Raw genomic sequence first — 17,818 nt, 5'->3', positions numbered from 1 at the left:
AATAGTAACGCGTCTACTGCCGGTAATTAGCGTCGCTGAGTTGCGACATTCCTTGCCCGGTCGGGTCTCTCTATACGCGGCAGACTTGCGCCGCGCGCGCGCGCGCGCGAATATGCGGGCCGAGGGCGTAGATCATGAGATCTCGCGCGTGATTTCCACGCATTCGGAGAGGCCCCCGCTGCCTGTTTTGTCTTGCGAGCGAATTTCTTTGTCGAAAAAAGCGTTGCGCGCGACACACGGCGCAGACAATCTCACGCGTATATCCCGAACGACACGTGAGAAGCGGAACAATCACTCGCTCGGCGAACGTTCCGATTTGCACAAGTGGCGACGCGACAAAAGGCGAATCAATTGGATGTTAAAAACAATGGGGGACGAGATGTCCACAAATTATTAATTCATCAAACAAGATGAATTAAAATAAATTAATTACTTTAATTCACTTCATCTAACAAGATTAATTAAAGTAATTTGATATTTCAATAGCCATTGTTTTGATTGACTATTGGATGCGCGTAATTTTATTGATTTATCTCAGAAAAGAAAGTTAAACACAAGCTTATTAAACAATTCTCGAAGAGTTTATACAAGGGTATAAACATATATCATTATTCCGTTATTGATATAATAAGCGGAGTGAAACATGCAAATATGTAATCACAATGCTAATATTGACTCAACGGTCTGCTCGAGAATGTCGATCGCGAACGAGTTTCCGAGCGTAAAAAGTAACGTAAAAATATTTCATTCAGCGAACGGCAGGCCATTTTCCGCGGGTGTCTAAAGACCGTTCTGATTTTTCCACGCGTGCCGGATATGCGCGCGTGCATTCGAAAGGCCGCCGCGTCGTTAGGACGCGAGGACACGCACCGGACACGGACAGCGGTCTTGCACACGTCTTCCGGTATTCCGTGTATGCGCTAACTGCAATAGCGTAGGCGCGATGGGATCACCACATCGACGGGAGATACTCGCGAATATTCCGTAAGATCATCTATTTGGAGCGCCCGCCGCATCCGTCGCGCCGGGCTTGATCTGTCTCTCACTCTTCCGGGCGGAGGTAGAAAGTCGTCGCCGAATCGTCGCAGACACGCGGTGTCTCACAGAGACGCGCGCAATGCATAGCATATTTGTATGCAACAAGAAGGTAGGAAATAACGCGAGCGGAGAAAATCGCGACGAGGTGTTTCCGATGAGGCGAAGCCGCCTCAACAATGGTCGAAAGAAAGCGAGTAATCCGAGACAAAAGCGAGACGCTTTACCTGACATTCGTCCCGTCATGTCCCCTCGAGTTTCCTCGGCGCGCGTCGACATTTTTATCAGCTATTCGACTTTCTACGAGTCAAATTATATCAGTCGGCGGATCTATCCGTTATTATTCACGGCATTGTTTCGCAACGATTTTATCTAGAGCGGCTCCCTGTATTTCAAATCGCGTTTCGCGAAATCCAACGACAACGCGTAACAGCAATGTTATTTCCTACAAAAAGCAGATCCTGATAAAAAGTTAGATATTCAATTTTGTAAATACTTCTTGTTGTTGATATTCTTCGAGGACATTTTGTCGTAATCGTATAAATTTTTATTCTAATTCTTAAGCTTTATATACATACATTCAACGTGTTAATCGCGCGTGCATTTGCAATATGTTTACTGTACATCGTTTTTCTTATCTCACTTAATCCGGGGGGGATAGAATATCCTTGGCGCAAGATGAGGCATGAAAATAGCGCAGAGAATTGGCACGAGGGCGTGATCGCGATTTAATTGGAGGCCACCGAGATCTTCGAGTGAATGGACGAGGAGCGGGGCACGTTCTTCAAACTCTCGATGTCGTCGTCAAGCGCGTAGGGCACGAAGGGTTCGGTTTGCACGCCCACATCCTCGTGATCCAGCTCCAGCGTGTCCTGCTCATAGATCACGTCGTTACTGCGCGGCCTCGCCACAGACGGGATCCACGGTTGCGGAACGCCTTTGCCGAGCGCCAGAAAAACCGCAGCGGTCGTCAGCAGGACGACAGACGCAACACCGAATACTAATCGCCAAGAGCCAGCGATCTAAAATGAATGGCACATTGCAACGCGAATTAAAACTTACAATCACAAATACTTTTAAAAAATTGTTCAAAATATTTAATAAATATTAATAAATAAAATTGTTTTAAATTACAAAATAAAAAAAATTTTGTTAGGAATAGTATAGAAATACTACGGACAATTACAATCGTTTTGCACGGAATTTCTAATATGCAATCTCGAAATTCTTAATTTCTTTCTTAATTTTTATTTGAAGAATATAAAAATAAAGTTATATATATATATTTTTTTTTCCACATTAAAGTTAAAAAAATCTTGTATGCAATAAAAGTTAGATAAAAAATTTTAAAAATTAGATTATAAGAATTAAAAATTTTACGTTTTTAATTTACAAAACGCGGAAATAATACGTTAAAAGCAACGTGAGAGACTACTTATGTGAAACGTAGAAAGTAGAAGGACTCATCGCTAAATTCTCGTTACGCAATCCGACATTGTACGTCCGCTTAGCGATCGCGGACGTACGGAGCTATTTAATGTGTTATTACGTTCGCGCGGGCGGATAACGCGCGTGCCCGCGTCCGGCGTAGTAAACTCGGACTTACGGAGCCATGAAGAGCCTGGGTGACGAAGTAATTGGCGGCCAGCAGTCCGGCGGCGCCCAGCGTGGAGCAGAGAGCGCACGCGGCCGCGGCGCACGCCGGCGACTCCGCGGGTGCGAGATCGGCGATGGCCGCGAGCGCACCAGCCGGCGCGGTGCCGGAGACGAGGAGGGCCGCTATCCCGAGCCAGGCGGCACCCAGGGCCTGACAGCCGGCGTAACCGGCGACGAAGAGGAGGGCCGCGGGGATAAAGTGCGCTGTATCGTATTCAATTCGGTATTACTCGAGAGTATACTTAAGTACAAGGAGAATCAGAGAGACATGTCCGAGAAAATAAGTCCCGCGTTATACGTTACGTAGGATAAAGCCTTTAGCTTGTGTTACTCAACACATTCGAGACTTTCCATCTTCAATTATCGTAATGAGATCTCGTAAGCTATTACTCTCGGAGCAAGGTAACAGTATATAACAATCAATTCACCTCGCAGCGTGAAACGAGTAATCGATAATCGCGTACTTTCCTACAGCTGCAACGATACTATTGTATTTCCATAAATGTTCACGTTATACATAATTCAAAACGCTTTCATTGGATATTTGTTAAGAATGGAGAACAAAAACTATTTCCTTTTATATAAATTATACAAACTCGGCAGTCAAGAGATTAAAGCAGCTAGAATTTTTGCACGCATTTCACACAGCGTATTGTGTAGACGTAATACCGTTTACGGAGGATACACATAACGCACCTGTATAGACGACCAACTTTCTCGCCGTGGTCGTGGAAACTATTTTAGATTCGCGGACGTGATCTACCAGAAGACCGCAGGTCAGCGCAGCCATGAAGTGACCGATGTGAGGTAACGTGGTCAGCACTGAGTCCTGAATTGAAATCACAATTTAATTAACGAGGCGAGACCTACGGGCTCGCAGCTGCTCCAGTAATATCGATCGGTCTGTACCCCTAACTAATATTGTACCGTAACATTATATAATACATATAATGACATCTCTTGTTTATAACTCTTTTCTCTTTTGTTTTCATGCATTCTACATATCTTTTTTTCATTCTGACAGTTGATACTTTTTTTTCATTTTAATATTTATGATATATTTTTTAGTGTTAAAAAAATAAAAATAACAACAAATTTCAGCTAACTTACGTTAGCTGTAGAGAATCCATAGATGAGCTTCAGGTATTTCGTCATGCCAAGCGCGAGCGTCGCGTCGCCCCATTGATTGCCCATCGTCGCCACTGCGGACGCCCAGACGGGTACGGATCTCAACAGTTTTCCCCATGGTATCACAGCCGCCTGTGATAATTACTAACCTTATATTTTCATTTAAAAAAAAATGTCTCATAGCCTAGATATATACACGCGGTAGATCTTAAGTCAATGTTACAGTCGCACGACTGGTATGTCGCAGGTACCAATTAGCGAGTGGAAAATTTCTAGAGACTGCATAGAAGCGTTCAACTAGATAGTCTCTTATCTACTTTAGCACATCCGATTACTTGGATAAACTTCCGAGGGTGCTCGCAAAATCGGAAGTGTCGCTTACGGTTGTGTCGTGTTGATAGGACTTCGGCGTGTCCTTAACGAATCGGCCGAAGGCGAAGTACCAGCATAGCGCCAAAAGAACCAGACCGTAACACAAAGAATCGCGTCCGAACGTTCGCACCACCGCGGTGCCCAGCCATCCGGTGAGGCAGTAACCCACGCTGACGGCTTAAAGCATGGGAATTGGGGATTATAGTCGAGCAATTTGGATCACGTAGCGAAACTGAAAGTCGCGCTTGGTGGAATATCTTAAAAGATATATATCCTAGAAATCGTAGAGTATGCTGTCGCAATATGATGGAATATGCAAGTGTGTTTACTACAAAACATACTAATGAATAGCTCGAAGGATTCATTGTTCCCGTTCGCTCTTTGCTTTTCATTTAAACGGCCGTACTCGCAATCGCCGACATACCTGCGTAACAGCTGAAGTACCAGCTTCTGTGATTGCTCTTAAACCAGGTCATAGCGAACATGTGAGCAGCCGGCATGGTTGCGCCCTGCAAAAGGGGATGTCGCAATGATTCTCGCGCGAATGTTTTATGCCGGCGCCGCCGTGTTTTACGGCGCTACGCAAAATCGCGAGCTCGCGTCGCATTGCGAAGCGTCTGATCTGCAGACGCGGCGGCGATAAAGCCGACTTACGGTGCATAATCCTTGAAATAACCGGAGCGCGACGTGCGACGGTCCGCGCCAGGCCGCAGGTACTAATAGAGACGCTAAGCAGGCGCTAAGAACCGCACGTGAGAACACCATGGAGGGCCCGGATCGGCCCCACACCAGGCAACCTCCCAGGATCGGACCGGCCACTTGCCCCCATAAAAACGCCTCGCGCATAATCGATTCGGCTCGCTCCTCCTGCGGCAGCTGTCGTTCATAACACGAATTACAAATGTCATTCTGCAACGTGGCATTGCAAAGCATATAACAGTTCCCCAGTGTTATATGTACATCCACTTCGTGGAACTGCTTGAAAAGACTCGGTAATTCAAATTAATGCAAAACTAATCTGTCACATTTAGCGTCAATTCCGCTTCTGGTTTTGCTTTCGGCGAATTGGCGAATAAATATTTGTTAGACAAATAAAAGTGCGAAGAACGATATTTAGCACTGAAACACAATATAAAATGTATTCAGATGTATATATATACCTCCATGAATATGATTTCAAAGTCCTCGGTGCGATTGCGACTGGTGATATTGACCAGCATATCGCAGTGCCACGATGTGTCAATGATGGCATGATTGTCTTTCTGATTCGCCAGCAGTGCGACGGAGGAGCTGACTTCAACCGCGCCGCAAAGCGCAAATCCAACTGCGACCAGCGCGGCGACGATGTGTCGCGCTCGTACAGCCGCTAATAAATAACAGTATAAGTACGTACTACGTGATAATATCGTAACAATCGTAATAATTGCGCGATTAATTTGATTGAATTTTTGCAATATAAATTGCTAAAAACTTGCAACAATATAATTATATATTAAATAAAAATCACCAAATAAAAATCATTAAAGATCATTTAATAAAGTCGTTGATAAAAATCTCTAGACATCAATATTTCAAATACATTTAAAGGAATTACGGTTCTAGACATGAATATTTCAAATACATTTAAATGAATATTTCAGTAATGTCAAATTGTTAGTAAAAATCAGTCAAAGAATCAAATAATTTATTTACTATCGAGAATTATTTGACAGAAAAAATTATTAAACAAAACGGTAGGTATGCATTATCAATTGTATTGGAAACTCGAGCAGATTTTACAGAATATCTATTATTCTCGGCAAATTATAAGTACAATAGTAACAAAAAAATTTTCATGTACGTATGTACATACATTCATTATCGTAGTCTCCAAACGACGGAGCACGGAGCAATGTTTGATTTTGATAACTTACTCAAACGGCTGGCACGATAGTATCTGCGTATACGAATTCTAAATTTAAAAGGCACTTGTGTCGACTGATTTTTAACGTATAAAAATAATATTTGTAAAATATAACGTTACAAAATAAATGCGTCATTAATCATACATAATATTTCGATAATATACTAGAGAGAGAATATATAGATTTTTATATAACTAATACATCGCAGTCAAAATATTTAATTATAAAACGCAAAAGTATTCTTTCAAAAGAATTCTTCCTTTTTCAATATGTCAAAAGAAATAATTAATTATAATACACTAAATTAAATAGTATAAATCTATAGTACGGACAAAGTTACTTTTAAAATTTGGCCGCGCGACAGCGTGAAACAAAATTAGAAACTCACCCGCGCGATGTGAAAAATAAAATTAGTTACATAGTGATTAGAAATTCATCGACGAACCTCGAACCTCTTGTGCAGCGAGCTTTAGTTGACAACTGCCACGTTTAACGAACTGCACGCTACCTCTCTTGACGAAGTCTGCCATCTCACAGAAGCCAAAAATAATGAGATCGACCGCGACATCTCGCTCTTATCACACGCCCGGTGTTTGATTCTTCGCGCACTATCTCTCCACTACTCCGAGTATATTACAGGTGACCTCGACTTTGGCTCGGCAATGATGCAACGCAAATAGCTGACTTTTCGACAAGACAATGAACGCGTAACGCTATGCCTTCACTAAATATAAACTCAAGAAATAGTGATTTCAATGATTCTACTGCTCCTAACACTAGTTCGTCTCGCGCGATTTACAGTTAAATATGCAATCAAAGGCCAATAATAAGTGTGGAGGATGCTAACACCAAATTTATAATTTCCGAATGTAACCGTAATCCTAAATTTCTAATATAAAAAAAAGTGCTAAATTAATCGAAAAATCTGACCAAAGTCGTTGTTTCACAATAAACTGTATGGATAATTAATAAGTTGTTCATTTCCTTTAACCCGACGGACGTGAAGCGTCGCAAATCGTTGATTAATAATCTCCGTAATCGTAGCGCAGTAACGCGCTGAGAATTCCGGAAACCCATTGTCAGGGGAAGTCGATTGAGGGCATACCGTACCTTTGACCTCGAGTGCCGCGTGTCTCAGCTGGACGCTACCGCGTTTAAGACGAACGAGCGCCGCCATCGTCGTCAAACGAGCTGACACACCGATTGCGTTTCCATGATGTGGAACTGATACCTCAGGCACATATCATCGAACCGAGTCCGTTGATCTTTCCGGCCACTTTTCCACCGCGCGATACGAGATTGGCGAGACGCGGCAGCGGCGGTGAGTTACGCGAGCCATACTGGTCATCTGGCCGGTACGAGTGAATGAACATCTCCGTTAACGAGTCTTGATACAATAAGTACCTTACGCCGGGTCAGCCTTGAAGCACCGCGCGCGAGGCCCGCCTCGTAATATTTTCCCCACGTCGGAGTCGCCGAGCGATATATCGAACCTCGTCGCCGATAAAGATCTTCAAACGCAACTGCTGGTTTTTTCCTAGTCTTATCATAATGATCACGGCGCGTAGCCATAAATATTATTGAGTGTAATTAATACAGCATTATCATGCACGAATGCTATTGCGTTTAACTGAAGCGGAAAGCTCTAGTTCTGTGTTATATCGTTGTGTTGATAACTTTAAAAAAATATTAATGTGTGTGTTTTCACATCTCAATCCTTATCTGCCAATAAATAAAATAATATTCCACAATTTTAATACACAAAAATTTATTTTTTCAAGAGTAATTGATAAGAAAAAAAAATAGTTTTAAATTGTCTCGATTAGGTAAACACAAAATATATGTATCTTTCCTATTTTTAAAACATGAGAATTCAAGTTGCTTATCTATTCGTGCACATCACATGCACAGTTATTAATGTCATAAATTATTAATGGGAGAGTTTCTATCAACAACTGGCAATGAAGGAAACCTCGTTAATAATTAAATTCAGCCACGAATATTTCGCCTTTGTAAATCTGAGACATATACTGTTCAATGATAATGTTCAGAATGTTGAATAATCCACCATCTGTTGTTCATCTGGATGTAGTTCTATATTACCAGCGACCAATCAGCATAGACTGACTGTCGTTTAAGCAACAGTCAGCCTCGAGGCACCAGTCCAGTCCCAGTCTTGTTCCAACTCCCAGTCGGTTACGCAGCAGATGGCTGGGATCTTTTAGGTAAAGATTCGCGCTTTTTATTCGCGCGTTAATAATAAGATCGTAAGCACAATAGAAGAAATATTAAGAACAGGAAAAAAAAATAAAAGAATTTCAACCTGTCAGAAATCATGTATTCCACAGTATACAATAGGTCGAAATTTTTATATTTATTCCTATTTCTAATATTTCTTCCATTGTACTCATAGTCTAATGTTTATTAGAACGTTGAATGCCCCAGCGTTTATGAACATGGTCCTACGTTACCAACAACCAATTAGAAGTTGGCAGGCTATTGTTCAAACGAACTTGGAGCCGGTTATCTTGTACCAGGTCCCAGCAGGTCGCGCGGCAGGTGGTTTGGTCCCTTCTCCTGCGCCTGCCACCAGCAGGGACCAGGGACTGCTGGGACAGCGGGATACCACCTGCGCGATGATTGGTCAGTTTGCAGGCAGGTCAAAACGGCAACGCATCGCTCGGTCGGCGTTTGCCACACTTATCTGCCGCTTCGTAGCGGAGCGCGCGGTCCCCGCGGCCTCGCATTTTTCGTGTCTTATCCGCGGCGATCGGTACGCACATGTGTGAGAGAGATTGTTCATCACAACGACGCGGTGTGTAATTTCGAAAAATAGTAATACACAAACGTACGTGATAACTCGAATAAGTTCGAGTTAGAATCTATGTTGCGAATTCCGGAGTTGCGCCTGCACCGAGGATCGTTTTTCAAACGGACGCAGAACGATGCAGCGCGCAGGGCGCCCGGGTGTTTTGACATTTGCGACGTATAGTTATATTTTATTACAGTGATATCGACGACAGTGTCTTGGGATACCCGCGAACGACAGTGGCCGTGACGGTGAATGACGAGGGTGGCATCATCGGAGCGCAGCGCGGCACAAACGAGCTACGAGGTGAGTGGACTCCGTTTTGGTTGAGTTTTGACCGTTTGCTTTGAGAGGTTAAGTTGGGTGCCCTGCTGGGGTCCCGCGATACCACCTCCCCCAATCCCTTCCCGCCTCCTCTCCCGACCCCTCCGTGCCGCGCTAGCCGCGAATGGTCCGACGCGGACAATACGGCCCTCCGGAGAGACCAGCGAGAAGGGTCCATTCCGACCAAAAGGTCCTTTGAATGGAATGCGTGCCGGCGCATCTCCTTCATCCCCGCTCCTTCTTCTACTCATCCGGATCCTTCCTTCATCTCTCGTTCCCATCCATTTCACTCTCACCGTCGCTCTATGGTTCTCTTCTGAATTTTCGACTTCTCTTATTTATTTTCTCCGAGCTCGTTTTAGTGCTGACACACGCTAAAACTTACGTCAATTTCTGTAACGAACGCCTGCTCCTTTGTTTCGCTAACATTCCCCTGCGTATCGCGAAAATTGTTCTCACTATCTGCATTACAATTAGAATTTCTCTCATCATTACCGTCTTCGCTATCGCTGCAATTTCCCTCATTGCACTCGCCTTGAAAATTATTACGCAGTCGATATTTATTATCTATTTTCGCTTTATCTTGGTTCACCTTCCACTTATCACGAAAAATTATTGCGATATGAGTAAAGTAATTATGACGTTTATATTGCGCCAATATATCTTATTGATAGATCGTTAAAGAACTGGTATATCGAATCATAATAAAACTTCCTTCCCTTTTTCCGATCCCGGTTTCTGTCCTTTTTCTCTTCCCTCCTTCCTCGACCTTTCCTGTGGAATGTGCTTCTCGAGAGTCCAGGCATATTTCTGATCGTAGGATCACTCGCAACAGGTCCCTGGCTAGAGTTTCGAGCTCCCGTTTCTGTCCCCCCTAGAGCTCGACACGAACGGTTTCATGCCGCGTGTCAAGCTGGTTTTCGACTTTTAAAAATCAACAGTCCCGATTTAAAAAAATCAGACAAGTTTGTTCACCACGTCGAGCTAATTAATACAATTCCGGGAGATTTACGAGCTTCCTTTATTGGTTCTTGCACTGGTTTATGCCAGAACTGTAAGTACTGTTATATCTTGCTTATGTGAACGTGCTCGTATGATAATTCTTGAAACTTGCCATTCATCGAAATAAGTTTAACTGTATCAAGTCATCTTTCTATCTTCGAATAACGTTCGAATAACTCGTTGAGAGAAGAAAACAGAATAAAATCAACGTGACGAAAGATACTGTCCAAGACGCGATAGCATCGCTGAAATTCATTTCTCACATCAGTGTTACGTTTTTATTATGTTAATCTAACATCGACACATTCAAGATGTGCTGTTAATTAATGCCTATAAACGTCAACTATAATTCTAAGTTACTATTCTTTATTTTTATCCACATATATTTTGTAATAATTACTTCTCTCGTCTCTCCTTTAATTTTTACACACAACCCTCTCCCCCAATATCATAATAATCCGCAATATAAATCTAAATTTAAATATTGAAATTTCATATTATTATGACAGAATATATTCCCCATTTTTATCCGTTCTCGTCCTTATTTACTCGTGTCAGAATGCACAGCGAATGAAAAAATTATATAAAATATAAAATTAGAAATTTGCTAAATATAGCATTACATAAAATGTATAAAATATTTGCAATTTTGCGTGATATTCTATCGCAATATAGTCCACGAAGATTTGCTTAAATTTAATTACATTGCACGAATGCTTAGAATCCATTCCACAAATGTAAGATTAACTTTAATCTCGATTTAATTTACTATTTATTTCTTTCTAATTCTTAGATTAAAAAAAAAATAAAGCAAGTTGAACTTCGGTTAAATCGAGTTAACCGCGATTTGTGAAACCGGAATTGTCACGACGGATCCGGGCGAGAAGTAACCGGAGCAGTTTCGGCCCTCGAACACCTTACGCATGTACGTGCCATTGTCACATACGTGCTTTGAAAATCACGCACAAATACCGTTGCACTTAAGGTCGTTCACTTACCTACCTACCGAATGCGATCCAACAGGAGTAGCTACCGGTGTTTTGTGCGGGACACGAATTACGGAAGAAAATGAGTGTGTGTCTTTCCGGCGCGTGTCGTATCGCGTACGCTCCTCTAGCTCGCCGGATGACGACGATTTCAGTCAGATCTCGCATACAACGTTTTCGAGAAGCTAAAGTATCGAACGTAGTTCTAAGAGTCTGACACAATTTTGCGATAATCTTTACATGGTATCTTGATTTGATTGTGTTAACCGTCACGTTTTGAGCGCGTACGTGCTTCAATAAGATACCGTTGCCACCAGTTGTCCGATGTTAAACGTAAACGTTTAGAAAATCATGTTATTACGTCTGGCATGAGCCATGTTTCCTTTATAAAAAAAAGAGTTATGACCCAAATACTACTTTCAACAATACTTGGTTTTTGCTGCCTGAAATGATAGTACCATTTCTAACAAAAGAAGAAATCGATTTTATTCTGTCCTAGTTTGCTAAGAAATAAAATAAAGTAATAAAACAGTTTCAGAAACAATATAATTATGTTTCTATTTATAGCAACATTAATACTGATGATTCGAATGTTGAAGTTTTTCCGTATTTATTCACAGATAATTGAAAATTACGCGTATACAAAAACTACGAGCAATTCATTACATAATTGTAGAATTATATAATTATAGCATTACATCCTGGACAATATCGCGGAAATTTAATGAAGAGATCGCCATTCTGTTCGCGTTGGAATTACGCGTTGTTGCACAGCAAATTACATAATCCCGACGTGTGAACGGTTTAAAGAACAAGTATTTTGCAGCTGTCGCTCTCTGAATACGTGTTTATCGGTTACGTACGAAAATGTCAGAAGACGCGACCTTGCGCGTGCACAGACCCCGCTCATGTCGCGTAAATTAATTCCGCATAGTTTTAAAGTTCCGCCGGCGCGCAAGCGAAGTGAAACGCGCGCTCTGCACGTGCATTAGCATTATTCGCAGGTGTAAATCGCGTCACACCCCAAATCGCTCGCACGTGATGCCACGCGCGAGATCCAATTAACCACAGCTGGCGATTGTAACCAATGCAACTAATAATCTTCATTAGGAGATCCATTACGAGGCGGGACGTGCGCGAAGAAAAAAGACACGGCACGGCGCAAAAGTGAAACTAGATTTTCTCCGATGCCTATTCAATTCGCGGCGCGCGCTTTACGCTTCATTTGCTTGTCTCTCCTAATTGCTCCGAAATTCCGCTACCCGCCAATCGCCGCGAAGCTCTTGAAAACACGGCGGAGAGGAGATTAAGGATTCCGGACTACTTTCTTCTCGCCGAAACTGAGAAAGTAGGGTCACGATGTCGGTGTCCCTCGAGGCGTTTATTATGCGTAATTGTGTTTTGAGGAAATCGCGCGGCTTTTGCAACGCGATACGTTATTAGGAGTACACTCGCAGCACGTGTACATTATTTTCAAGAGGAGCGCACTTTCTCACACGTCGGCATTTCAATTAAATAAAATTTCTTTATTTATGAAACGTCAGAGATTTAGGTCGAGATAAATTTCTTTTTTTTTTTGCTCTCTTCTAAAAAATTAGTCTTTCGAAAACAATCGATTGTATGAGTATTATAAGTTAAAATCCAAATTTTTGGGATCTGTATAACGTATTTTGTGTACCGTTATATTTAAACAGTAAGTAGTAAGATAGCAAATTTTTGATATCACGGGAATGACGAGAGTTATCGTGGATCATTACCCTAGAGGCAGCTGTAACGTATACATCATATCTAAGTTATGCGATTAATAAGAACCCGACTCCGTCTGCAGTCTGTATCTTTCTCAACCGCTCGCGCCAGTAGTTCTCCGGAAGTAGATCGAGATATCTGCGCGCCGTGCTATCGTCCGCATTATAATTCCCGCGATGCGAGAGAGGAGAAGATAAAAAAGCGTGTAGCGCCAAATCAGGGCGCGCGCGGAAAGTCGTTACGAGAAATCGACGGCTACCGTAACGAGGCCATTGCCGGTGTATTTTCTCAATTACATAGACATAGGAAATTGCCCCGTGCGTCCGCGACCGCTCCTCTCGGCATCATCGTGTCCGCGCGAGGAAATGTCGCGTCGTTACGGCACGTAAAAAGACACTTTTTTGTGGCGCACTTTGTAGAACGATACCAGGCGAAGTGATTTAACAGACAACCACAATTCCGTATACGCAATTCTTGCGTTCTCGCGAATTCAATTACTTACATTTGCGCGCAGCTGATGCGGACGTATAAATTGTGCTACGTGCTTCGTCGCGTCGCAAAAATCTCGTTCTAATGAGACCGATCGCAATGATTAATTATAAATACCCGAGTGCGATTGCAATGTGTTACGCGGACTCCTTTTCGAATCACGTCATTCCGTCTGCGACACGATGTTCGAATATTAAGGAATCTATCGAGTTCCGCGCGAACATGCTGTTCCTACCGGTATACCTACAACTTCGATCATCGACCTGCATATCTCGACATATCAGATTAAAACGCGCGTGATCTTTCATCACGTAAATGAAAATTGAGTCTGGAATTAAGGCGCTCATACTTCGTTGCGCAATTGAATTACACGGAAAAAAAAGAAACAGTTAAGCCCGGTTAAGCCTCGATCTAGCATTCCGGAAGAATTTTATTTAACGTAGCAGTTTTACTTTACGTTACAGTTTTATTTAACGAAACAGATATTTCGATTCGTACTTTATTTCGTTACTCTATTTTCCGCGCGTGTATCTTAGAATAAAATATTTAAAGGCATTTAAATTCCATATTTAGAATTCCTTTTCTGCGCTGCCGTATCTACGTATCATATACTCGCACATCGATGTGGACGTGGAACAAGTTTCACATATATAAATACGTTGCTCTTATTACGCTGAATAATTTAATGACGTAATGCGGTCTCGCGTATTTCCGAGCAAAATCATTTTCTGCATTAGAATGCAGAAACATTCAAACGTAAATGAGCAATCGAAAGTAAACATGTATATTGTTCTTCGCAAGATGTTAACAAGATGCTAAACAAAACGTCTCTATTTTAAAATGTTCGCGTTTCACCGACGTTACGCAAGTACTTGCAAATTAATTTTGTTATTGAAGTGCTACAATCAGTTTGCGTAAACTGCCATTTTGTTATTTGAATGAGAGATTCAGAGATAATTTTGTTATTCGAATTGCGAAGGACAAAGAAGATTGACGTTACGGTAAGCCCCAGTAAGCCCGGTATTATTGTTATTCGCACTTCGACAGTGTACTGTTAGTATTCCTCAGCGCGCACAGTCACAGATGTCATCGCTTTCAAATGCAATTGATACCGCGCACATTTAGCGAATGTAAATCGCGTCGATTTACGTAGTCAATTGACGAGGCTTTTCAAAGTAACAAAAAGCATCAATACCGGGTACTTCAACATGCGTGCAAATGTAAACCGACAATCTAACGGCATCATTACATGGTTAATGTGGCAGGAAAATGAAAACAACAATCATTCGAAATAATACAATTTTATTGCTTTGAATTGCTCATTTACCTTAATTACCTCTGTAAAGTATCTAACTATATATTTCGCCGTTAAAATTAAATTATTTTGAGAACATAACGATTTGGTGTCACTTTTACAGAGTTCCGATATAATGGCTGTTAATAGTATTAACATTGACTCCAGTCTATAAAATAAAATCAAAGTCAATTTATGTTAAAGAGAATCAGGACGTGTAAAAAGTTGTTTCATTTAATTTATGTCGCATTTATATAATAAGAAATTAAAATTTCAAAATGACATCGGTAATAATACGAACGCATACATGTTCAAAAAAAAAATGTAAATTGGAACACAAGTACCATTTAGGCTTTCAACAACTTTTTATGAGTCACAATAATAATGAATAAATTTTGTTTTATTTACATTTGCGTTAATTGCATGAAACGAAACAGTTAATTTACCTACATAATGTATCCGTTAACAAATCATTTCAATAATTTTAATGACAATTAAAAAATGAAAATTGCTTCAGCCAAGTACGAAGAGAAGTAACGCGATGCAAACACTGTTATTAATTTAAACATTATGAAAAACATTTTTTTTTTTCATAATGTGTTTTCTCAATTTTCTCAATTAATTAACCACGACATAAACAATTCAGAAAATAAATGTGCGATTGCACTTATTAAAATTAATTAACTTAGCTCTCAACTGCAATAAAAAGAAGCAACGCGTGATATTTGTTATTAGCTGCTCGTAGATTTATTATCTAATAAGCGAAATGCAGTTAGCGTCTTGTTAAGAAGCTTAAAACGTGTCGCGGCCTCACTCGATCTTCCTGGAAATTACGTTTGCAAAACATCTCCTACGCATGTCATTCAGCGATTACTTGACGACATCTATCATCTTTACGTAATGCGACAAACGCATTTCATTATTGCGGCACGCGCTTACATATTAATATTTAATTTTATATATCCTTCAGCATACACGATGCGGACGAATCGCGCCTTTTAACGTGCGTATTCGATTTTTCCGCCGGGCAAGCGTTTCCAATACGGCACTGTACATCACGATTTCTCTGACTTCTCACGGTCACTCGCTAGAGTTTCTCCTCATAGAACCTCTTTTCGCAAGGTCAAAGGACATTGATACCTTATTTAGTGACCCTATTCGAGATTCACTGAAATATATCTGTCCTAGATTCGAAATATCCTTAGGCAGCGAAAACTCATTTTCAACTGACACCGTAATTATCATCTCGATAAATCGCTGAATTCATAAAATAAACAAATATACAAATATTGTAATTTATTATAGCAGCAAGACGCAATTGGAAAATTAAATAAGCTATGCCAAATACATGTATATTTTATATAGACTTAGAAAAATAAAATCTTAACATAAAAATATTAGTAATATTTAATCGAGAAAGATTTAATCCTATCTAATTAAAAGTAGTAATTACATTGTTTTATATTAAAACTACAATTACAAGTCATAGCCTTATCTCATCCTACTCAAGTTGTGAACTAAATAAATCGCAATGCAACCGACAAAAAACGTGAAAGAATCTAAAACGTCTTCATACCACATCTATCATCATCGTCCTTAATAAAGCCGCGAAACTAATTGAACAGATTTATTCTAATAACAGTTGCAGTTCACTACCTCTGCTTTCTCAGCATGTTCCTAAGCCCTTCTTCGATGTCCCGCTGTTAATGCGCGCGTAACTTTTTTCCGTGCGATCTAATACTTCCAATTTCACCGTGACGGTGCACGTCAGTCACGGCCACGCGGCGGTTTCCCCGCAGGAAGCCTCGTCCTCCAAGGTCAGGGGACAAAACTCTTCCGCAGTGACCCGGTCTAAGTCACCGATGTCTGCCTTGGGCTTAAATGGCAGCTCCGACACGGGGATCCCTTCCCTGCGGACCCTGCGATCCCTCTCCTCTTCCTCGAACTCCGAGAAATCGTCGTCGCCGCCGCCGTCGCCGCCGGTCCTCGCGGCGGCGAAATCGACGTCCGTCCGGACGTGCGTGTTCACTCTTCGATTCCTCGGCTTTGCCCGCGATATCTCCCTCGAGACCTCCTTCGAGGCACGCGATAATCCCCTCTTGTCGAGGCGACGTCGCGGTTTCTCGGCGCGACGCGGGGACGACGCGGCGGACGGACGTACGCTGCTCCCCTCGATCGCGTCCTCCTCGCGGTCGCCGTCCTGATTGATGGCACCCGGTCGCCGTTCTTTATCGCGCGTGTCGTTGTCGCTCGGTTTCCTACTTTCCTCCTGCGCCAATCGGGCCGCGTTCGCCGGGAATGCATTTTTATCGATGGTACCGGCGCCTACGGCGGCCGTGAATTCGCTGGTGCCACCTGCCACCGCTTCCTCCGGCTTCTCGCTCGGAACCTGCACTTCTGCACGCGGAGGACAGGCGTCTGCGATGTCGGCCGGGCACGCCGCCGTCGCCGCGTTGGAACCGTAGGTCTCCGCATCGGTGCAGCCGTGGCTCACAAGACCTGGCTCGGCTGGCAACGCGCACGGAACCGGCCCCTTATCGACAGCCCCGGCGCTCTCGACGTCGGCTTTGATCCGCGGATGCTTGCGGTACTCCTCCTGCAAGTAAGCGCGAAACTGGTCCTGGAAGTAACCGTCGATTATCTGCCAAACGATGGCGCTATACCAGCTCACCACGCTGAAGACAAATATCCCGCGAACAATAAACGTCAACATTGCCTTGTGGTTGCGGTGTGTTGGTTATTATGATGCGATATTGCAACACATTCTATATATAGTGTTGCAGTGAAAATATATCTTAAATGTATAACCGTATAACTATGCCGACTAATACCGTCAGATACACTGATATAAGACTGATCGTTTCGTGAGAACTGAGAGCTAACGCTTATAAATATTTTGACGAATTTCTCGGACGCAAGTCAAAGTACAGAACATAAATAAAGCAGTATTACATTACCTACTATTGATGAAAGCTACATATATTAAAGATGAACTTGATACAAAATTTTACATTCTGATTTGCAATTTTTATAATTTACTCGGCTCATATAAACATTTTAATATTTATTCATT

General features: G+C 42.0%; 3 protein-coding genes across 4 annotated transcripts in view; 1 reads left to right on the top strand and 2 right to left on the bottom strand.

Moving 5' to 3' along the window:
• Positions 1-1,409: 1,409 nt before the first annotated feature.
• Positions 1,410-7,394, bottom strand: LOC105449178 (sialin-like). The gene is made up of 9 exons (XM_011688184.1): positions 6,541-7,394; positions 5,352-5,557; positions 4,846-5,067; positions 4,616-4,700; positions 4,202-4,368; positions 3,802-3,951; positions 3,388-3,520; positions 2,642-2,895; positions 1,410-2,057 (listed from the first exon to the last, which is right to left on the bottom strand). The coding sequence occupies exons 1-9, from the start codon at positions 6,623-6,625 to the stop codon at positions 1,764-1,766; spliced, it is 1,596 nt and encodes a 531-aa protein (XP_011686486.1). The 5' UTR covers positions 6,626-7,394; the 3' UTR covers positions 1,410-1,763.
• A 1,353-nt stretch (positions 7,395-8,747) lies between these two features.
• LOC105449177 overlaps positions 8,748-17,818 on the top strand; it is an 85,259-nt gene continuing 76,188 nt past the window's right edge. The window contains exons 1-2 of one of the 2 annotated variants that reach the window (XM_011688183.1): positions 8,748-8,910; positions 9,104-9,210. The gene's annotated coding sequence lies outside the window, so the exon portion shown is untranslated. Of the gene's footprint in view, positions 9,211-17,818 lie in introns of both variants that reach the window. The other variant, XM_011688182.1, reaches the window with a different exon arrangement.
• LOC105449174 lies at positions 16,085-17,792 on the bottom strand. Its single transcript, XM_011688178.1, has one exon. The coding sequence runs from the start codon at positions 17,456-17,458 to the stop codon at positions 16,517-16,519; it is 942 nt and encodes a 313-aa protein (XP_011686480.1). The 5' UTR covers positions 17,459-17,792; the 3' UTR covers positions 16,085-16,516.

This window comes from Wasmannia auropunctata, unplaced genomic scaffold (genome assembly GCF_000956235.1).
Source record: "Wasmannia auropunctata unplaced genomic scaffold, wasmannia.A_1.0 LD336076.1, whole genome shotgun sequence".
Taxonomy (NCBI): Eukaryota; Metazoa; Arthropoda; class Insecta; order Hymenoptera; family Formicidae; genus Wasmannia; species Wasmannia auropunctata.
The sequence above is the reverse complement of the archived record's forward strand: the minus strand, read 5'-3'. Positions and strand labels throughout refer to the sequence as shown.